The sequence below is a fragment of the Jaculus jaculus genome, chromosome 11, assembly GCF_020740685.1.
Source record: "Jaculus jaculus isolate mJacJac1 chromosome 11, mJacJac1.mat.Y.cur, whole genome shotgun sequence".
NCBI lineage: Eukaryota > Metazoa > Chordata > Mammalia > Rodentia > Dipodidae > Jaculus > Jaculus jaculus.
Window position 1 is genome coordinate 37,684,289 of NC_059112.1, and position 15,354 is coordinate 37,699,642.

The following is a 15,354-nucleotide window of genomic DNA, read 5'->3' on the forward strand; positions in this document are numbered from 1 at the left end:
ATTACAGCTTAGCTGTTCTGGCTCAACAGTGACCAGATTCTGCTCCATTACATGTAAAGTAACTGTCTCATTTCTGGCATTTCAAGTCCAGTGCTTATAACAAAATTAACTGTTAAGACCCCCCCCCCCCCAGGCAGGGTCTCACTCTAGCCCAGGCTGACCTGGAATTCACTATGGAGTCTCAGGGTGGCCTTGAACTCATGGCAATCCTCCTACCTCTGCCTCCCGAGTGCTGGGATTAAAGGCATGTGCCACCACGCCAGGCTATTAAGACATATTTATTCCCTACTTTAAGATACAGCCTCATGCTCAAACAATGGTCCTCATCTGGGAAAAAAAAAAAAAAATCATTTCTAGCTTTGTGGTTATGTTTCCAATGTTCTCTGGGTAATTGGTACCCACACAGGTATCTGGACTAATCAAAAATTTTTCAAAACACAGATGCTAAGACTTTATACTCTCTTACTTGTCCTTTTCTGACAATTTCTAGGTTAAATTAATTGATTTAGAATTTATTGTTTTCAAGACTGGTAAAAGGTTCTGTCTGTATGTATAAGTATTACATATTTAAAAGATAAAATGTGCCTTGTTTCTGTGCTTCAGATGTGGCCTATACTGCCACAGAACTAAATTTTAAAAGGTTTAAAAAAAAGTAACTTCAAGCTCTTGTGCCATTCTTCAACTAAATCTATTTCAACAATCAAATGTGTTTTATATGTACATAACTAGTTGGTATAACTTCCTTTCTAAGTGTATTAATAACCTATGTAAAAGCCAAAGCCAATTAAAATCACCAGAGCTAAAAAGGCAGTATTTTGTCCTATGTTCTCAGGTCATGAGGCCACTGGAAATGATGGGACACTTCTACGCTGAACCCCTGGTAAGTCACCTGTCATGCTGATCAAAAAGATAAGGAGACCCCTTCCCCCCCCCCCAAAAAAAAACACTGGTGCAGTCTCAAACAAGAGACACAATTGAAGAAAAATATCAGTCCTCCTGGCTTTCCCTCCACCACCACCCCCCAAAATAAAGTACTTGGCCAGCATGACCCTGACTCATCCTAACAAAAACATCAGTATTAAAAAAGCTACTGCTGGGTCCCTAAAATCTCGTTGGGAAAGCCATTAGTGACTTCCAAAATTAATCTTTGATTAAATTTTGGCTATCTGCTTGGTCTTAAACACTCAGAAAAAAAGTATAACCAAAGATAAAGGAATACCACAAAAATACAAATGGCCTATTTAGTAATACAACAAGAGCTTTCAAAGAGAAAAAAACAAACAAGGCCTTAAAATATGCTGTCCCATCTCTAATAGTTCTAATTCTATAATTTACAAAACACCATAGATGTCAAAAGGGTTATTTTCAAATCTAAAAATATATATAGATGACTTTGACCAAGGGTTGCTTAATTCAAAAGACTTCCTTATAGTAGCAACAATGGTAAATCTCTTCTAACTTGAGCCAGGACATCCTTAAATAAGTCCTGAAACCAAAAATATATTTATATAGCCTTTAATGACATTCAATGGCTCTATGGCACCAACCTTTGGGCCTGGCTACACCCAGTACACATTTTAAAATGTACACTTTAAATGGTATTATCAAAGCTAAATGTTCTGTTTCTGATAACAGCTAATATCTCATCTGTTTTACAAGCTATACAAGAACAGAGTCAGACCATGTCAGATACTTCTGTGCCATTTAATGAATGGTTCTGAAAAAAGATTTAATCACCTCATGCTCAGATGGCCCTGAGACAATCCAACTCCATCCACCTGGGTTTCCTTGAGTGATCCCCAAGGCCTAGAAGTCCACAAAAAAGACAACACTAAAGACAACCAGTTCACTGTGTGTTTACTTCTCATTAACTCCTTACTTTTATTCTTTTTCCCCAACATTCTCTTCCAAAACTATCTTCCTGTACTCTCATCAATACACTTTCAGGGTCCTTTAAAGAAGTTCTCCTCTCTGGGAGAGACTCTAACTGCCTACAAACAACATCTTGTCCCATTGAACAAAAAAATAGTACACAATCTGTTATCATTGCCCCTTGTCCTCTGACAGCAGTTAGAGTGTCTTCTCATGAAAGAGGGAAATGAGAGGGGGGTAGGGATAGGGTAACTGGACCCCTGAAGGTGAAAAGTGCAGGAAAGTTTGTACTTGCTAGAGCTAGAAATCCAAGATGATCTGACTTCTTATCTTTTGTCTAGTTCTCCTAGATCTGTTTTTCCACAAACAATCAGGACCCCTCATGGGAGGGAGGTCTTTCATAGGATTTAAACATTGTGGTTGGTCAAGTGCAGCCCCAGCAACTTGGTGCCAGGGCTAACCTCTTCCTCAGACAGCTTTAGCCCTAATCAACCATCTATTCCTCTGGTTCACCTGAGCGGGAAAGACAGCCCACCCCCATAAGGTCATAAATATGTTTGAGGGGACTTCCGGTTAAGATGGCGGCGTAGGTACCACGCCAAAACAGCCTGGGGGGGGAAGACCAAAAAAAACTCAGCAAAATACACACTTTTACTAAAAAGTGAGGTGTATAGGAAGTTGAGGCGGCAGCGGAGAAGTAGAAGAGTTCCAGAGCATCCAGAGCCTGCACAGGCGGGAACAGCGGCTCCGGGCCGCTCGGCTACCCGCCGCAACCGCGGAGCGGCAGAAAAACCGCCGGTCTCTCGGCTCGAGCCTCAGGACAAGCCAGGTGCGGGATTTTCCCCTCACACCGCGCTCTCCGCAACTCGGGAAACGTGAGGGGAGAGCGGCAGCGAGCAACGGAGGGAGGAGCAGACCGCCAAGTAAAAGCACACGTGGAGAAACGATACAACCAGAACAGCGCGGCTCCCTCCCCTCCCCTGCCGCCTGAACCCAGCTCCAGCGAACACAGCAGCGGCCCGGGACCCGGCCACGCCAACTTGGGCTGACGGCGGGACCCAAGCAGGAGCAGAATTTGGCAGCAACTTCAGCGGCTCCAGCACCGGTACCAGTGGCCCCAGCAGCAGCGGACCCAGGAGCGGCAGCGGTGACATATCCCGCAGCAGCGGCTTCGGGGACACGGCAACAGCAGCTTCAGCAGCGGTGGGGGCTCCGGGGGTGGCGCCTACAACAGCTGCAGAGGCGGCGGCAGCAGCTCAGTTTGCCCCGTAGGAAAGCAAGTACCCAGCTCCAGAAATCAGAACAGCAGCCCGACGACCCAGGCAGCAACTTGACTGAGACCACAATCACCCAAGGTAACTGGGATTGCACCAGGGAAGGGTCTCACTTGGTCACAAGCTGACTTGGATACCTCAACAGACCAGAAATCTAAACCTCTTTGTTGATAGAGGATCTGGTCATTATAATAACTACTCTTGCATACATACTCGGGGCTGTTTTTGATGGAATGGGTACAGTGTTTAGCTAAATTTTAGAATCTACCAGTATATTATTCCACTCAGCCTGCTTGAATACTCCTATAGCAGGGAAACTCAACCCCTAAGAACATCTTTGTAGATACTCTGAAAGTCTTAAGAGCCACACCTAATACCTTAAGGTCCTACCCTGAAAATATATTACACCAAATCAATTGATACAGCTAAGAATACACAGCTAGCTAGAAAATCCAAGCATTAACTTAATCCAAGATGCAAAAATATATACATTATAACACAAGAAACACTAAAAAGCAAGACGATATAAATCCACCTAAAAGTATTAATGCATCAGAAATGTCCTCCAGTGAGAAAGAGTTAGAGGAAATGCCTGAGAAAGAGTTCAAAAGAATAATTATAAATATGTTCAAAGAGGTCAAAGAACACATGAAAACAATCAAAGAAGAAATCAAAGAGGAAATCAAAGAGGAAATCAAAGAGGAAATCAAAGAGGAAATCAAAGGAATCAAAGAAGAGGCAGGACACCAATTTAATGAAATAAAGAAGGCAATACAAGACATAAATAGAGAAATAGAAATAATAAAGAAAAACCAGTCAGAATTACTAGCAATGAAGAACACAGTTAATGAAATAAAAAACTCTGTAGAAAATCTCCCCAGTAGGATGGATGAGGGAGAAGACAGAATATCTAAGCTAGAAGATCAGGTGGCAGACCTAATGCAGTCCAACAAAGAGAAAGACAAACTTATACAAAAGTATGAGTGGGAATTTCAAGATATTCGGGACACTATGAAAAGATCCAATATAAGAATTCAGGGCATAGTAGAAGGAGAAGAATTCCACTCCAGAGGCATAGTAGGCATCTTCAACAAAATCATAGAGGAAAATTTTCCCCAAATTGGGAAAGAGGTGCCAATACAGATACAGGAAGCCTTTAGAACCCCAGCCAGACAAAACCCAGAAAGAAACTCTCCTCGCCACATTATACTCAAACTTCCAAACACACAAACCAAAGAAAAAATATTGAAAGCAGTTAGAGAGAAAAATCAAGTTACCTACAAAAGCAAGCCCATCAGGATTACAGCAGATTATTCAACACAAACTTTTAAAGCCAGAAGGGCCTGGAGTGATATATTCCAAGTTCTGAAAGATAACATCTGTCAAACAAGGTTACTTTATCCTGCAAAGTTATCCATCCAAATAGATGGAGAAATAAAGACATTCCATGACAAAAGCAGGTTAAAGGAATATCTGAAGACAAAACCAGCTCTACAGAAAATACTTGATAGAATCCTCCATGCTGAACAAAAGGAAAAGCACACATATAAGAAACCTAGAAAAAACCAGCTATACTCAAATACCAGTTAACAGAAGAGAGCACAGGTAGAACAAGTAACACACACACACACACACAAATGGCAAACATAAATACAAACCTTTCAATAATATCTCTTAATATCAACGGTCTCAATGCCCCAACGAAAAGACATAGATTTGCAGACTGGGTTAAAAAGCAGGATCCTACAATTTGTTGTCTTCAAGAAACTCACCTTTCTACAAAGGATAGACATTATCTTAGGGTGAAAGGTTGGAAGACGGTGTTTCAAGCAAATGGGCCTAGAAAACAAGCAGGGGTTGCTATCCTAATATCAGACAGGGTGGACTTTAGTCCGAAGTTAGTCAAAAAAGATAAGGAAGGTCACTTTATATTGATTAAGGGCACACTCCAACAGGAGGACATTACAATCCTAAACATATATGCACCTAACATGGGGGCTCCCAAATTCGTCAAACAAACACTATTAGAACTAAGGTCACAGATAACACCAAACACGGTGGTGGTGGGTGACTTTAACACCCCACTCTCATCAATTGACAGGTCATCCAGGGAAAGAATAAACAGAGAGGCATCTGGACTAAATGAGGTCATAGAAGATATGGACCTAACAGATATATACAGGACATTTCATCCAAAGGCTGCAGAATATACATTCTTTTCAGCAGCACATGGAACATTCTCTAAAATAGACCATATATTAGGACACAAAGCAAATCTTAACAAATTCAGGAAAATTGAAATAATTCCTTGCATTCTATCTGACCACAATGGAATTAAACTACAAATCAGTAGCAAGAAAGGCTACAGAGCATACACAAAATCATGGAAGCTAAACAATACACTACTAAATGATGAGTGGGTCAATGAAGAAATAAAAAAGGAAATCAAAAAATTTATAGAGTCAAATGATAATGAGAACACAACATACCAAAATCTCTGGGACACAATGAAGGCAGTTCTAAGAGGTAAATTTATAGCCTTAAGTGCCTATATTAAGAAATTAGAAAGGTCGCAAGTAAACGACCTAATGCTTCGCCTTAAAGCCTTGGAAAAAGAAGAACAAGGCAAACCAAAAAGTAGTAGACGGGAAGAAATAATAAAGATTAGGGCAGAAATTAATGAAATAGAAACAAAAAGAACAATCCAAAGAATTAATGAAACAAAGAGTTGGTTCTTTGAAAGGATAAACAAGATTGATAAACCCTTAGCAAATCTGACCAAAAGAAAGAGAGAAGAGACACAAATTAATAAAATCAGAGATGAACAAGGTAACATCACAACAGATTCCAGAGAAATTCAAAAAATTATAGGGACATACTATAAAAGCATATACTCCACAAAGTATGAAAATCTGAAAGAAATGGATGATTTCCTTGATCTATATGACCTACCTAAATTAAATCAAAATGAGATTAATCACTTAAATAGACCTATAACAAACATGGAGATCCGAGCAGTTATCAATAATCTCCCAACTAAAAAAAGCCCAGGCCCGGATGGATTCACTGCTGAATTTTACCAGACTTTTAAGGAAGAGCTAACACCATTGCTTCTTAAGCTTTTCCAGGAAATAGAAAAAGAAGGAATCCTACCAAACTCCTTCTATGAGGCCAGCATCACCCTGATACCAAAACCAGGCAAAGATAGAACAAAAAAAGAAAATTACAGACCAATCTCCCTCATGAACATAGATGCAAAAATTCTCAACAAAATATTGGCAAACAGAATACAAGAGTATATCAAAAAGATCATTCACCCTGACCAAGTAGGCTTTATCCCAGAGATGCAGGGATGGTTCAACATACGCAAATCTATAAATGTAATACATTACATAAATGGGTTGAAGGACAAAAACCACATGATCATCTCATTAGATGCAGAGAAAGCATTTGACAAAATCCAACATCCCTTCATGATAAAAGTCCTACAGAGACTGGGAATAGAAGGAACATATCTCAATATAATAAAGGCTATTTATGACAAGCCTACAGCCAACATATTACTAAATGGGGAAAAACTGGAAGCTTTTCCACTAAAATCAGGAACAAGACAAGGGTGTCCACTGTCTCCACTTCTATTTAATATAGTTTTGGAAGTCTTAGCCATAGCAATAAGGCAAGAGACACACATAAAAGGGATACAAATTGGAAAGGAAGAAATCAAGTTATCACTATTTGCAGATGACATGATTCTATACATAAAGGACCCTAAAGACTCTACTAGCAAGCTGTTAGAGCTAATCAAAACCTACAGCAATGTAGCAGGATACAAAATAAATACACAGAAATCAGTAGCCTTCGTATATGCTAACAACAAACACACAGAGGATGAAATCAGAGAATCACTCCCATTCACAATTGCATCAAAAAAAATAAAATACCTTGGAATAAACCTAACTAAGGAAGTAAAGAATCTATACAATGAGAACTTTAAGACACTCAAGCGAGAAATTGCAGAAGACACTAGAAAGTGGAGAAACATCCCTTGTTCCTGGCTTGGAAGAATCAATATCGTGAAAATGGCAATCTTACCTAAAGCAATCTACACATTTAATGCAATCCCTATCAAAATTCCAAAGGCTTTCTTCATGGAAATAGAAAAAACAATCCAAAAATTCATTTGGAATCATAAAAAACCTCGAATATCTAAAATAATACTGAGCAACAAAAAAGAGGCTGGTGGTATCACCATACCTGATTTTAACCTATACTACAGAGCCATAGTAACAAAAACAGCATGGTACTGGCACAAAAACAGACATGTAGATCAGTGGAACAGAATAGAGGACCCAGATGTAAGCCCAAGTAGCTATAGCCACCTGATATTCGATAAAAATGCCAAAAATACTCAATGGAGAAGAGACAGCCTCTTCAGCAAATGGTGTTTTGAAAACTGGATAAATATCTGCAGAAGGATGAAAATAGATTCTTCTCTCTCGCCATGCACAAGAATTAAGTCCAAATGGATTAAAGACCTTAATATCAGACCGGAAACTTTGAAACTGCTAGAGGAAAAAGTAGGGGAAACCCTCCAACATATTGGTCTTGGCAAAGACTTTCTAAATACAACCCCAATTGCTCAGGCAATAAAACCACAGATTAACCACTGGGACCTAATGAAATTACAAAGATTTTGCACCGCAAAGAACACAGTGAAAAAAGCAAAGAGGCAACCTACAGAATGGGAAAAAATCTTCGCCAGCTATATATCTGATAAAGGATTAATATCTAGGATATACAAAGAACTCAAAAAGTTAACTAATAAGGAATCAAACAGGCCAATCAAAAAATGGGCTAAGGAGCTAAATAGAGAGTTCTCAAAGGAAGAAATACGAATGGCATATAAGCACCTAAAAAAATGTTCTACGTCACTAGTCATCAGGGAAATGCAGATTAAAACTACATTGAGATTCCATCTCACTCCTGTCAGATTGGCCACCATCATGAAAACAAATGATCATAAATGTTGGCGGGGATGTGGAAAAAAAGGAACCCTTCTGCACTGCTGGTGGGAATGCAATCTGGTCCAGCCATTGTGGAAAACAGTGTGGAGGTTCCTAAAGCAGCTAGAGATTGATCTACCATATGACCCAGCTATAGCACTCCTAGGCATATATCCAAAGGACTCATCTCATTTCCTTAGAAGTACATGCTCAACCATGTTTATTGCTGCTCAATTTATAATAGCTGGGAAATGGAACCAGCCTAGATGTCCCTCAACAGATGAGTGGATAATGAAGATGTGGTACATTTATACAATGGAGTTCTACTCAGCGGTAAAGAAAAATGAAGTTATGAAATTTGCAGAAAAATGGATGGACCTGGAAAGTATTATACTAAGTCAGGTAACCCAGGCCCAGAAAGCCAAGCGCCACATGTTCTCCCTCATATGGGGATCCTAGCTACAGATGACTGGGCTTCTGTGTGAGAATGAAAATACTTAGTAGCAGAGGCCAGTAAGTTGAAAAGGAGACATAAAGGGTGGAGAAAGGAAGGGAAGAGGATACTTAATAGGTTGATATTGTATATATGTAATTACAATGATTGTAATGGGGAGGTAATATGATTGAGAATGGAATTTCAAATGGGAAAGTGTGGGGGTGGGGAGGGAGGGAATTACCATGGGATATATTTTATAATCATGGAAAATGTTAATAAAAATTAAAAAAAAAATAAAAATAAAAAAAAATAAAAAATAAAAAAGTAGAGAAAGGACTAGCAAGGATCATAGTAAAAAAAAAAAAAAAAAAAAAAAAAAAAAAAAAAAAAAAAACACCCCAGGGGCTGTGGAGATGGCTCAGTGGTTAAAGGCACTTGAAAAGCCTAATGGCCTGGGTTCAATTCCCCCAGGACCCACATAAAGGCAGATACACAAGGTCTGGAGTTCATGTACAGTGGCTAGAGGCACTGGCATGCCCATTCTCTTTCTCTCTATCTGCCTGTCTCTCTCTCTCTCTAATAAATCAATCAATAAATAAAATATTTTTCTTAAAGTAAAAAAAAAAAAAAAAAAATATGTTTGAAAGGGGAGGACAGGCTCTCAGATCACTTGGGAACATCCAGCTTTGGATGTTTTCTTCCTTGGCTCAGCCTGGGCAGGCTGAACCCTGGCCCAGACCCAGCTGCAGGGCCTCCTAGCCTTCACTCTCCACATGGGTGCCTTTATCCCCTCTTGTTCCCCACATGGCAGGAACTCCTTGAACTTTCTTTTCTCTTTACCTTCCAACTTTTTTCCCGAGGTTCTCCCCATGGGATTTCTAGCTACATGGATGCCTTTCCTTGGCTCTACTTCCCTCAATAAACACAATAATTTAATAATTAGCCTTCTTGGTTTTCTTTTTTATTCAATTCTTTGACTAAAGTGAGAAATGAACTTAGGGTTTGAGTTGTAAGTACTTTCCTGGACCCCCAGCACCACATTACAGAGGAAAAGGGGATGAATTAGAACAAATAACAACATTTATGTACAAAAATGCCACAGTGAAACTTGTTGCTTTGTATGTATACTACTTTCAAAACTAAAAACCATATTCAAGGAAGAATACCCAAAGGGAAGGATTAATTTAATAAATAAATAAAAAACTCTTGGGTTGGAGATACAGCTTAGCGTTTAAGGCACTTGCCTATAAAACCAAAGGACCATGGCTGGATTCCCCAGGACCTATATAAGCCAGATGCTTATAGTGGCTCATGTGTCTGGAGGCCCTGGAAATCCCATTATCTCTCTCTCTGCCCACCTCCCCTCAAATAAATAAATAAAAATAAAATTCTCTATCATACCAGAGAAATCAATTAGGTTGCTAGTATACTTGTCTAAACCAGAGATTATGGTAATTAAAATAAGCAATAGCACAAGACTCATGCTATCAAATATGTATTCCTTCATTAAAATACAGTTAAGTTTATTCCAACCTATGTATCTCATACTTGAATCCTTAAAAAAAAATTGCTAGTAACAATAAGCTATGTAACAGATCTTCAATTCCCTTAGCCTCTAAGATATTTAATATAAAGTCAATTATCAAGTTATCAAGATGCCTTTTTTTTAAAAAGTCAAGGTCAACATGTAAGTAAACTACAAATTTTGCACATTAAGCAAAACACTGAGCACTTGAAGATACTTTTGTCTGTTTCCACAATTCTCAATGTTATCATTAGCTGTCTAGTTAACTAGTAAGTTTGTTTTTTTGTTTCAAACATACAGAGAAAACAATATGTGTCATAACTTAATTGCTGAACTTTCATAGAAGAATATAAATACTAGAAAAGAGTTATTTTGGTTAACTGATTAACAACATACAATGTGTAAACTTTTAAAAAAATTAGTTGCTTCTTAGGATTGGTGAATGAGTTAAGGCTTTAGGTCATAAGCTTTTCATGCCCTAAAGAATTACTGTCCTTGGGCTGGAGATAGCTTAGCAGTTAAGGAGCTTGCCTCAAAACCTAAGGACCTAGGCTCAATCCCCAGTACACAAATCCATGTAAACCAGGTGCACAAGGTGGCATATGCATCTACAGTTTGTTTGTAGTGGCCAGAGGCCCTGGCACACTCATTCATTCTCTCTTTAGTAAGTAAGTAAATAAATAAATAAAAAGAATTACTGTCCATGAGATAACTGAACAACTCAGGAAAAGAAAAGAAATAAAATACAAGTTGTGTAATTTTATCATGCAACTTCAATAGTTCCCTCATCTAGGGGAGGGGATATGATGGAGAACGGAATTTCAAAGGGGAAAATGAGGGGGGGAGGGTATTAACATGGGATATTTTTTATAATCATGGAAAATGTTAATAAAAATTGACAAATAAAATAAAATAAAGAAAAAAGAAAAAAATAGTTCCCTCATCTATAGTTTTACTTTTTTGTGGCTTTACTTACCAACTGTCTACCTCAGTGAGAAGATATCGGAAAATTCAAGAAATAAACTCAAGTTTTAAATGACTATTGTCCTAAATAGTACAACAAAGTCCTATGCTATCCTGACTGGGATATGAATATTCCCTTTGTCCAGCATATCCAGCCTGTATACAGTTGCTAAATTATAGCTGAAAAAGACTATTTCATTTAACTTTTATTTCTAGTATATTGCTATAAGTGCTCCATTTTATTATTAATTGTTGATTTGTTGCCATGCCTAACATATAAAGTACAATTTACTAAAGGCTGTATATATAAGAAAAATATATAGTAAGCACAGGGTGTGGTATTATCTGTGGTTTCATGCATCCACTGGAGGGGTTGGAGCATAACCTCAGTGGACAAGGAAAACTACTGTATTAGCAGAGTTCAAAAAGGACTGAGAAAATTTGTCACAGTTCTGTCCTTGTAGAGGACAATATTTGCTACAATTAAAAAGAAAACCTCAAGTTCCATTATGTTTATATAATAAAATATTTATAAAATGTCCTTTAATAGCTGCAAAGATTTTAAATGTATATCATCTTATTTATTGTAGTGTAGGCTATCAAATTATCTATGAACAGCCAGACAATGAATGTAAGAAGAACAAAAATCAACTTTCAATATCAAAAATGGAAGAGTATGTGTTAAAATAAAAATATTCCCATAGAACTAGGCTTTCAAAATCATTTTATAAAATCTCATGCAATCAGCGAGCTGCCAATAGCTAAGCAGAGCTAAAGCACAAACGAGGGACCCAGGTCTCTACAAGTCTCACCTTCAGATGTTTTCCATTGTTTCCACAAGTCCTCAACAGTGATATGCTTATCTTCTCTGTGCAGGTGGCTATGCTTATTTGTAGCATCTTTGTATTTCATATCTTCTCTGATAAACTATAAAAGAGAAAACACTACATTATAATAATTAACTCCTGTAGCTCTAATAAGCTTTAAAAAATATGATATGCAATGAGCAACTATCTTCAGATAACTAGTATACTTTTGGTATTTTAATGTTTTTATCATCCACTACTAATCAGGACAACATCAGCATCAATTAAACAGTCCTTACTCAATGTTCACTGCACACCGGATAATATTAAAAGTTGTAACATATATGTCTACACTCATACACGACTGTTTAATCCTGTTATAAGTCCTATAAAGATAAGAAATGTTATTTCCATTGTATAAATGAAAAAGCAGAGGTCTAAAGACAGTAAAGATATTTCCCATGCCCAAGTTTAAAATACTGAACAGCAAATTTGAGAATCCAAACTAAGTCATGGTTACAGTCAAATACATAATTACTATCTTCACTATTCTATTTTTAAGTAATTGTGTGTTATATAGATGTATATGTGGCTACATGTGGAGGTCTGAGGAAAACTTTGAGGTGTCAACCCCCCCCCATCTACCCTGCTGGAGACAGGATCTCCCTAATTGTCTCCACTCCCAGTCCCAACCACATGTGCATCAGTCTAGCTGGCTACAAGCTTCCAGATTCTCTAGGCCTCTGTTTTTGCCTCCCACTGACATAGGTATGTTGGGATCACAGATGTGTGTATGCCACTTTGTGTCTGGCTTTAGATAGGTGCTAGGGAATCCAATGCAGGCCAGTAAATTTGCAAATCAAGTGATTTTTAACTGCTGAGCCACCTTCCAACACCCCTCAATATTATACACTTTAATCAAATAATTAGTGATGAGGTGTTTTAAGTCAATAATGCTAATCTTGATTGCTGTACTATATTTCTATGATATGCCTCTTAAACTATTGCTATATATTATATATAATTACAATTAAATCACATTGACTATGATGTTAGAACTAGTAATAGACACAGCAGAAGAAGTCTGTCTTGGAAGTCTCCAGTCAGCAGGAACAAACAAGCCACTGCTGCACTTACATGATGCACATTCAAACAATGTCTATGTAAGTTCTCTATACCACACAGCACTAGGCAACTGAAAGGACAGTTATGTGACTTCAGGAGACTTCAGTTCAAAAATAAACTAACTCCCATACATTAAGTTCATATTCTGGAAAAACTACAATGAAGTTATGGATATATTCTAAACATATGCTTAACAAACCAGAGATAAAAGCCTATAAAGACATCTAGAATTCACTTGGTTTTAAATAATTGTCATAGGCTGGAGAGATTGCTCAATGGTTAAGGCACTTGCCTGTAAAGCCTAATGATCCAGGTTCAATTCCCCAGTACCCACATAAAAGCCAGATGCACAAAGTGGTATATGCATCTGGAGCTCATTTGCAGCAATAGGAGGCCCTGGCATGCCCATTCTGTCTGTCTCCCTTCTATCTCTACTTGCAAATAAATAAATATCTTAAAAAAAGAATTCGTAAAAAACAAAAGCTAAATTGATTGAATTATACTTTGTCTGCACTTTTCCTGTAAAATAGGATCACACCAGAGAAATGGCTCAACAGATTAAGGAGCTTCCTTACAACATCTGATGGCCTGTGTATGATTCCCCAGTACCACATAAAGATAGACGTCAAAGTGGCCCATGCATCTGGAGTTTGTTTGCAGCAGCAGAAGGCCCTGGCACATCCATATATTCTCATACCCCTCCCTCCTCACAAATAAATAAATAAAAATATAAAACATTTAAAGCATGGTCACAGGACACAAAACTCCTAACAAGCTACACATAAGTACATGCTATATTACATAGACAGATCTTCACCATCCCACTCCTTTCCCTGCAAATACCTTGGTATAGATCCCTGCATCGTCCAGTCACTATTCCTTCAATCTCTCCCTCACTTCCCCAGCTACCTATCAAAGGATGCCTCACTTAGGGGAGAAAAAAATCCTGATCTACCCCAGGGCAGGAGAGTTCTTTATCACAATCAACTACAGGCAAGATCATGAAGAGCTGTGCTCCTTGATCATCACTCTGAACATTTAAGGAAATAAATACCCTAGTTTTGAAAGTACCATTTTGTGGGCAGTCAAAATGGAGCAGGTGCTAGGGGGAACAGATGAAGCCAGGAAATATGAAAAGAGAAAACAATGAAAGAAACAGCAGTGGCCACACTGCTCAATGACTTTCTAGTTCCAGTTCCTCAGAAAGCCTGGGCTATACAATTTTTATCCTTACTTTCATAATACAAATCTGTTTCTTCTTCTAATTTTAAACACACAACTTTAAGACTTCAATAGCTAGGAGATATGACTTATCACCATAGCTAAGCACTCAGACTTTGGAATCAGACATATATTCAAAATAACTCCACTAGTCATATTTTGAGACATTTGTACTCTACTTAATCTCTCTATAGCGTATTTCCTTACAAAAATGAAAATAAAATTATCTACTACATATGGTTATGGTAAATTTAAAATGTAGATTCAGTGTACACAGAAAAAATATTTTACAAGCATGAATAAATGCAATACATTGGATATAGTATACTCAAAGCACTCAGGAGGCTGAGACCAGAGAACTATAAATTCAAGACCTGACTGGGCACATAGCTTCATAGCAAAACTTTTGGGCCTACTAAAGAAATTTAAAAGTAAGACTGCCAATATCATAGAATTCCAAACATGCTAAAACAAAATACATAACACAGAGATGGAGAAGAAACTACAGAGGCCTCAATAGTAAGCACAGACTTTCCTAAAGGCCACCTGTCACCAAACTAACATGGTGTTCAAAGTCTGATATGTGAGTCAGTTTAGGCAGATGGTTCCTTACAAACACCTGCAGGGTCTTCATGAAAGTAATACCCAAACAGCTTAATACAACAACTTAGAAGAAGTAACATGTAATAAAAAAAAAAAGTACTACTATTATTCCCTTTTTTAAAGATGAAAGGGCTTACAGGAGGACTACCAATGTGTTCCTTTCCATGTAGGTATTTAAAGAAGATTCAATACTGGAAACAAAATTTTAAAGAATTCTAACATTTAAGTTCTTCACCACTGTATTAAACTTAATGTTCTGCACTCATTAATCTTGTGATGCTTGTCAATTTAGCTGGAATTAGAATCCCCATGGAAACAAATCTCTGGGCATGTCTGTGATAGTTTCTAAATTAGGTTGTCGTAAGAAGACTCATCCTAAATGAGGGTGGTGCTGTTCCACACACTGCATAAACAGAAGAAAGCTAGCTGAGCAACATCCATTACTCTCTGCTTCCTGACTACGGATGTAACATGACTAGCTGCTGTGATAGACTGCAGCCTGGAGCTGCTGGCCGAAGTAAGCCCT

General features: G+C 38.0%; 1 protein-coding gene across 1 annotated transcript in view; it reads right to left on the reverse strand.

Moving 5' to 3' along the window:
• Positions 1-15,354, reverse strand: part of Stim2 (stromal interaction molecule 2) — a 180,406-nt gene that overhangs the window by 70,883 nt on the left and 94,169 nt on the right. The window contains exon 3 of the mRNA XM_004656103.2: positions 11,886-12,000. Within this exon, the coding sequence (XP_004656160.2) occupies positions 11,886-12,000 (115 nt within the window). The remainder of the gene's footprint in view (positions 1-11,885; positions 12,001-15,354) is intronic.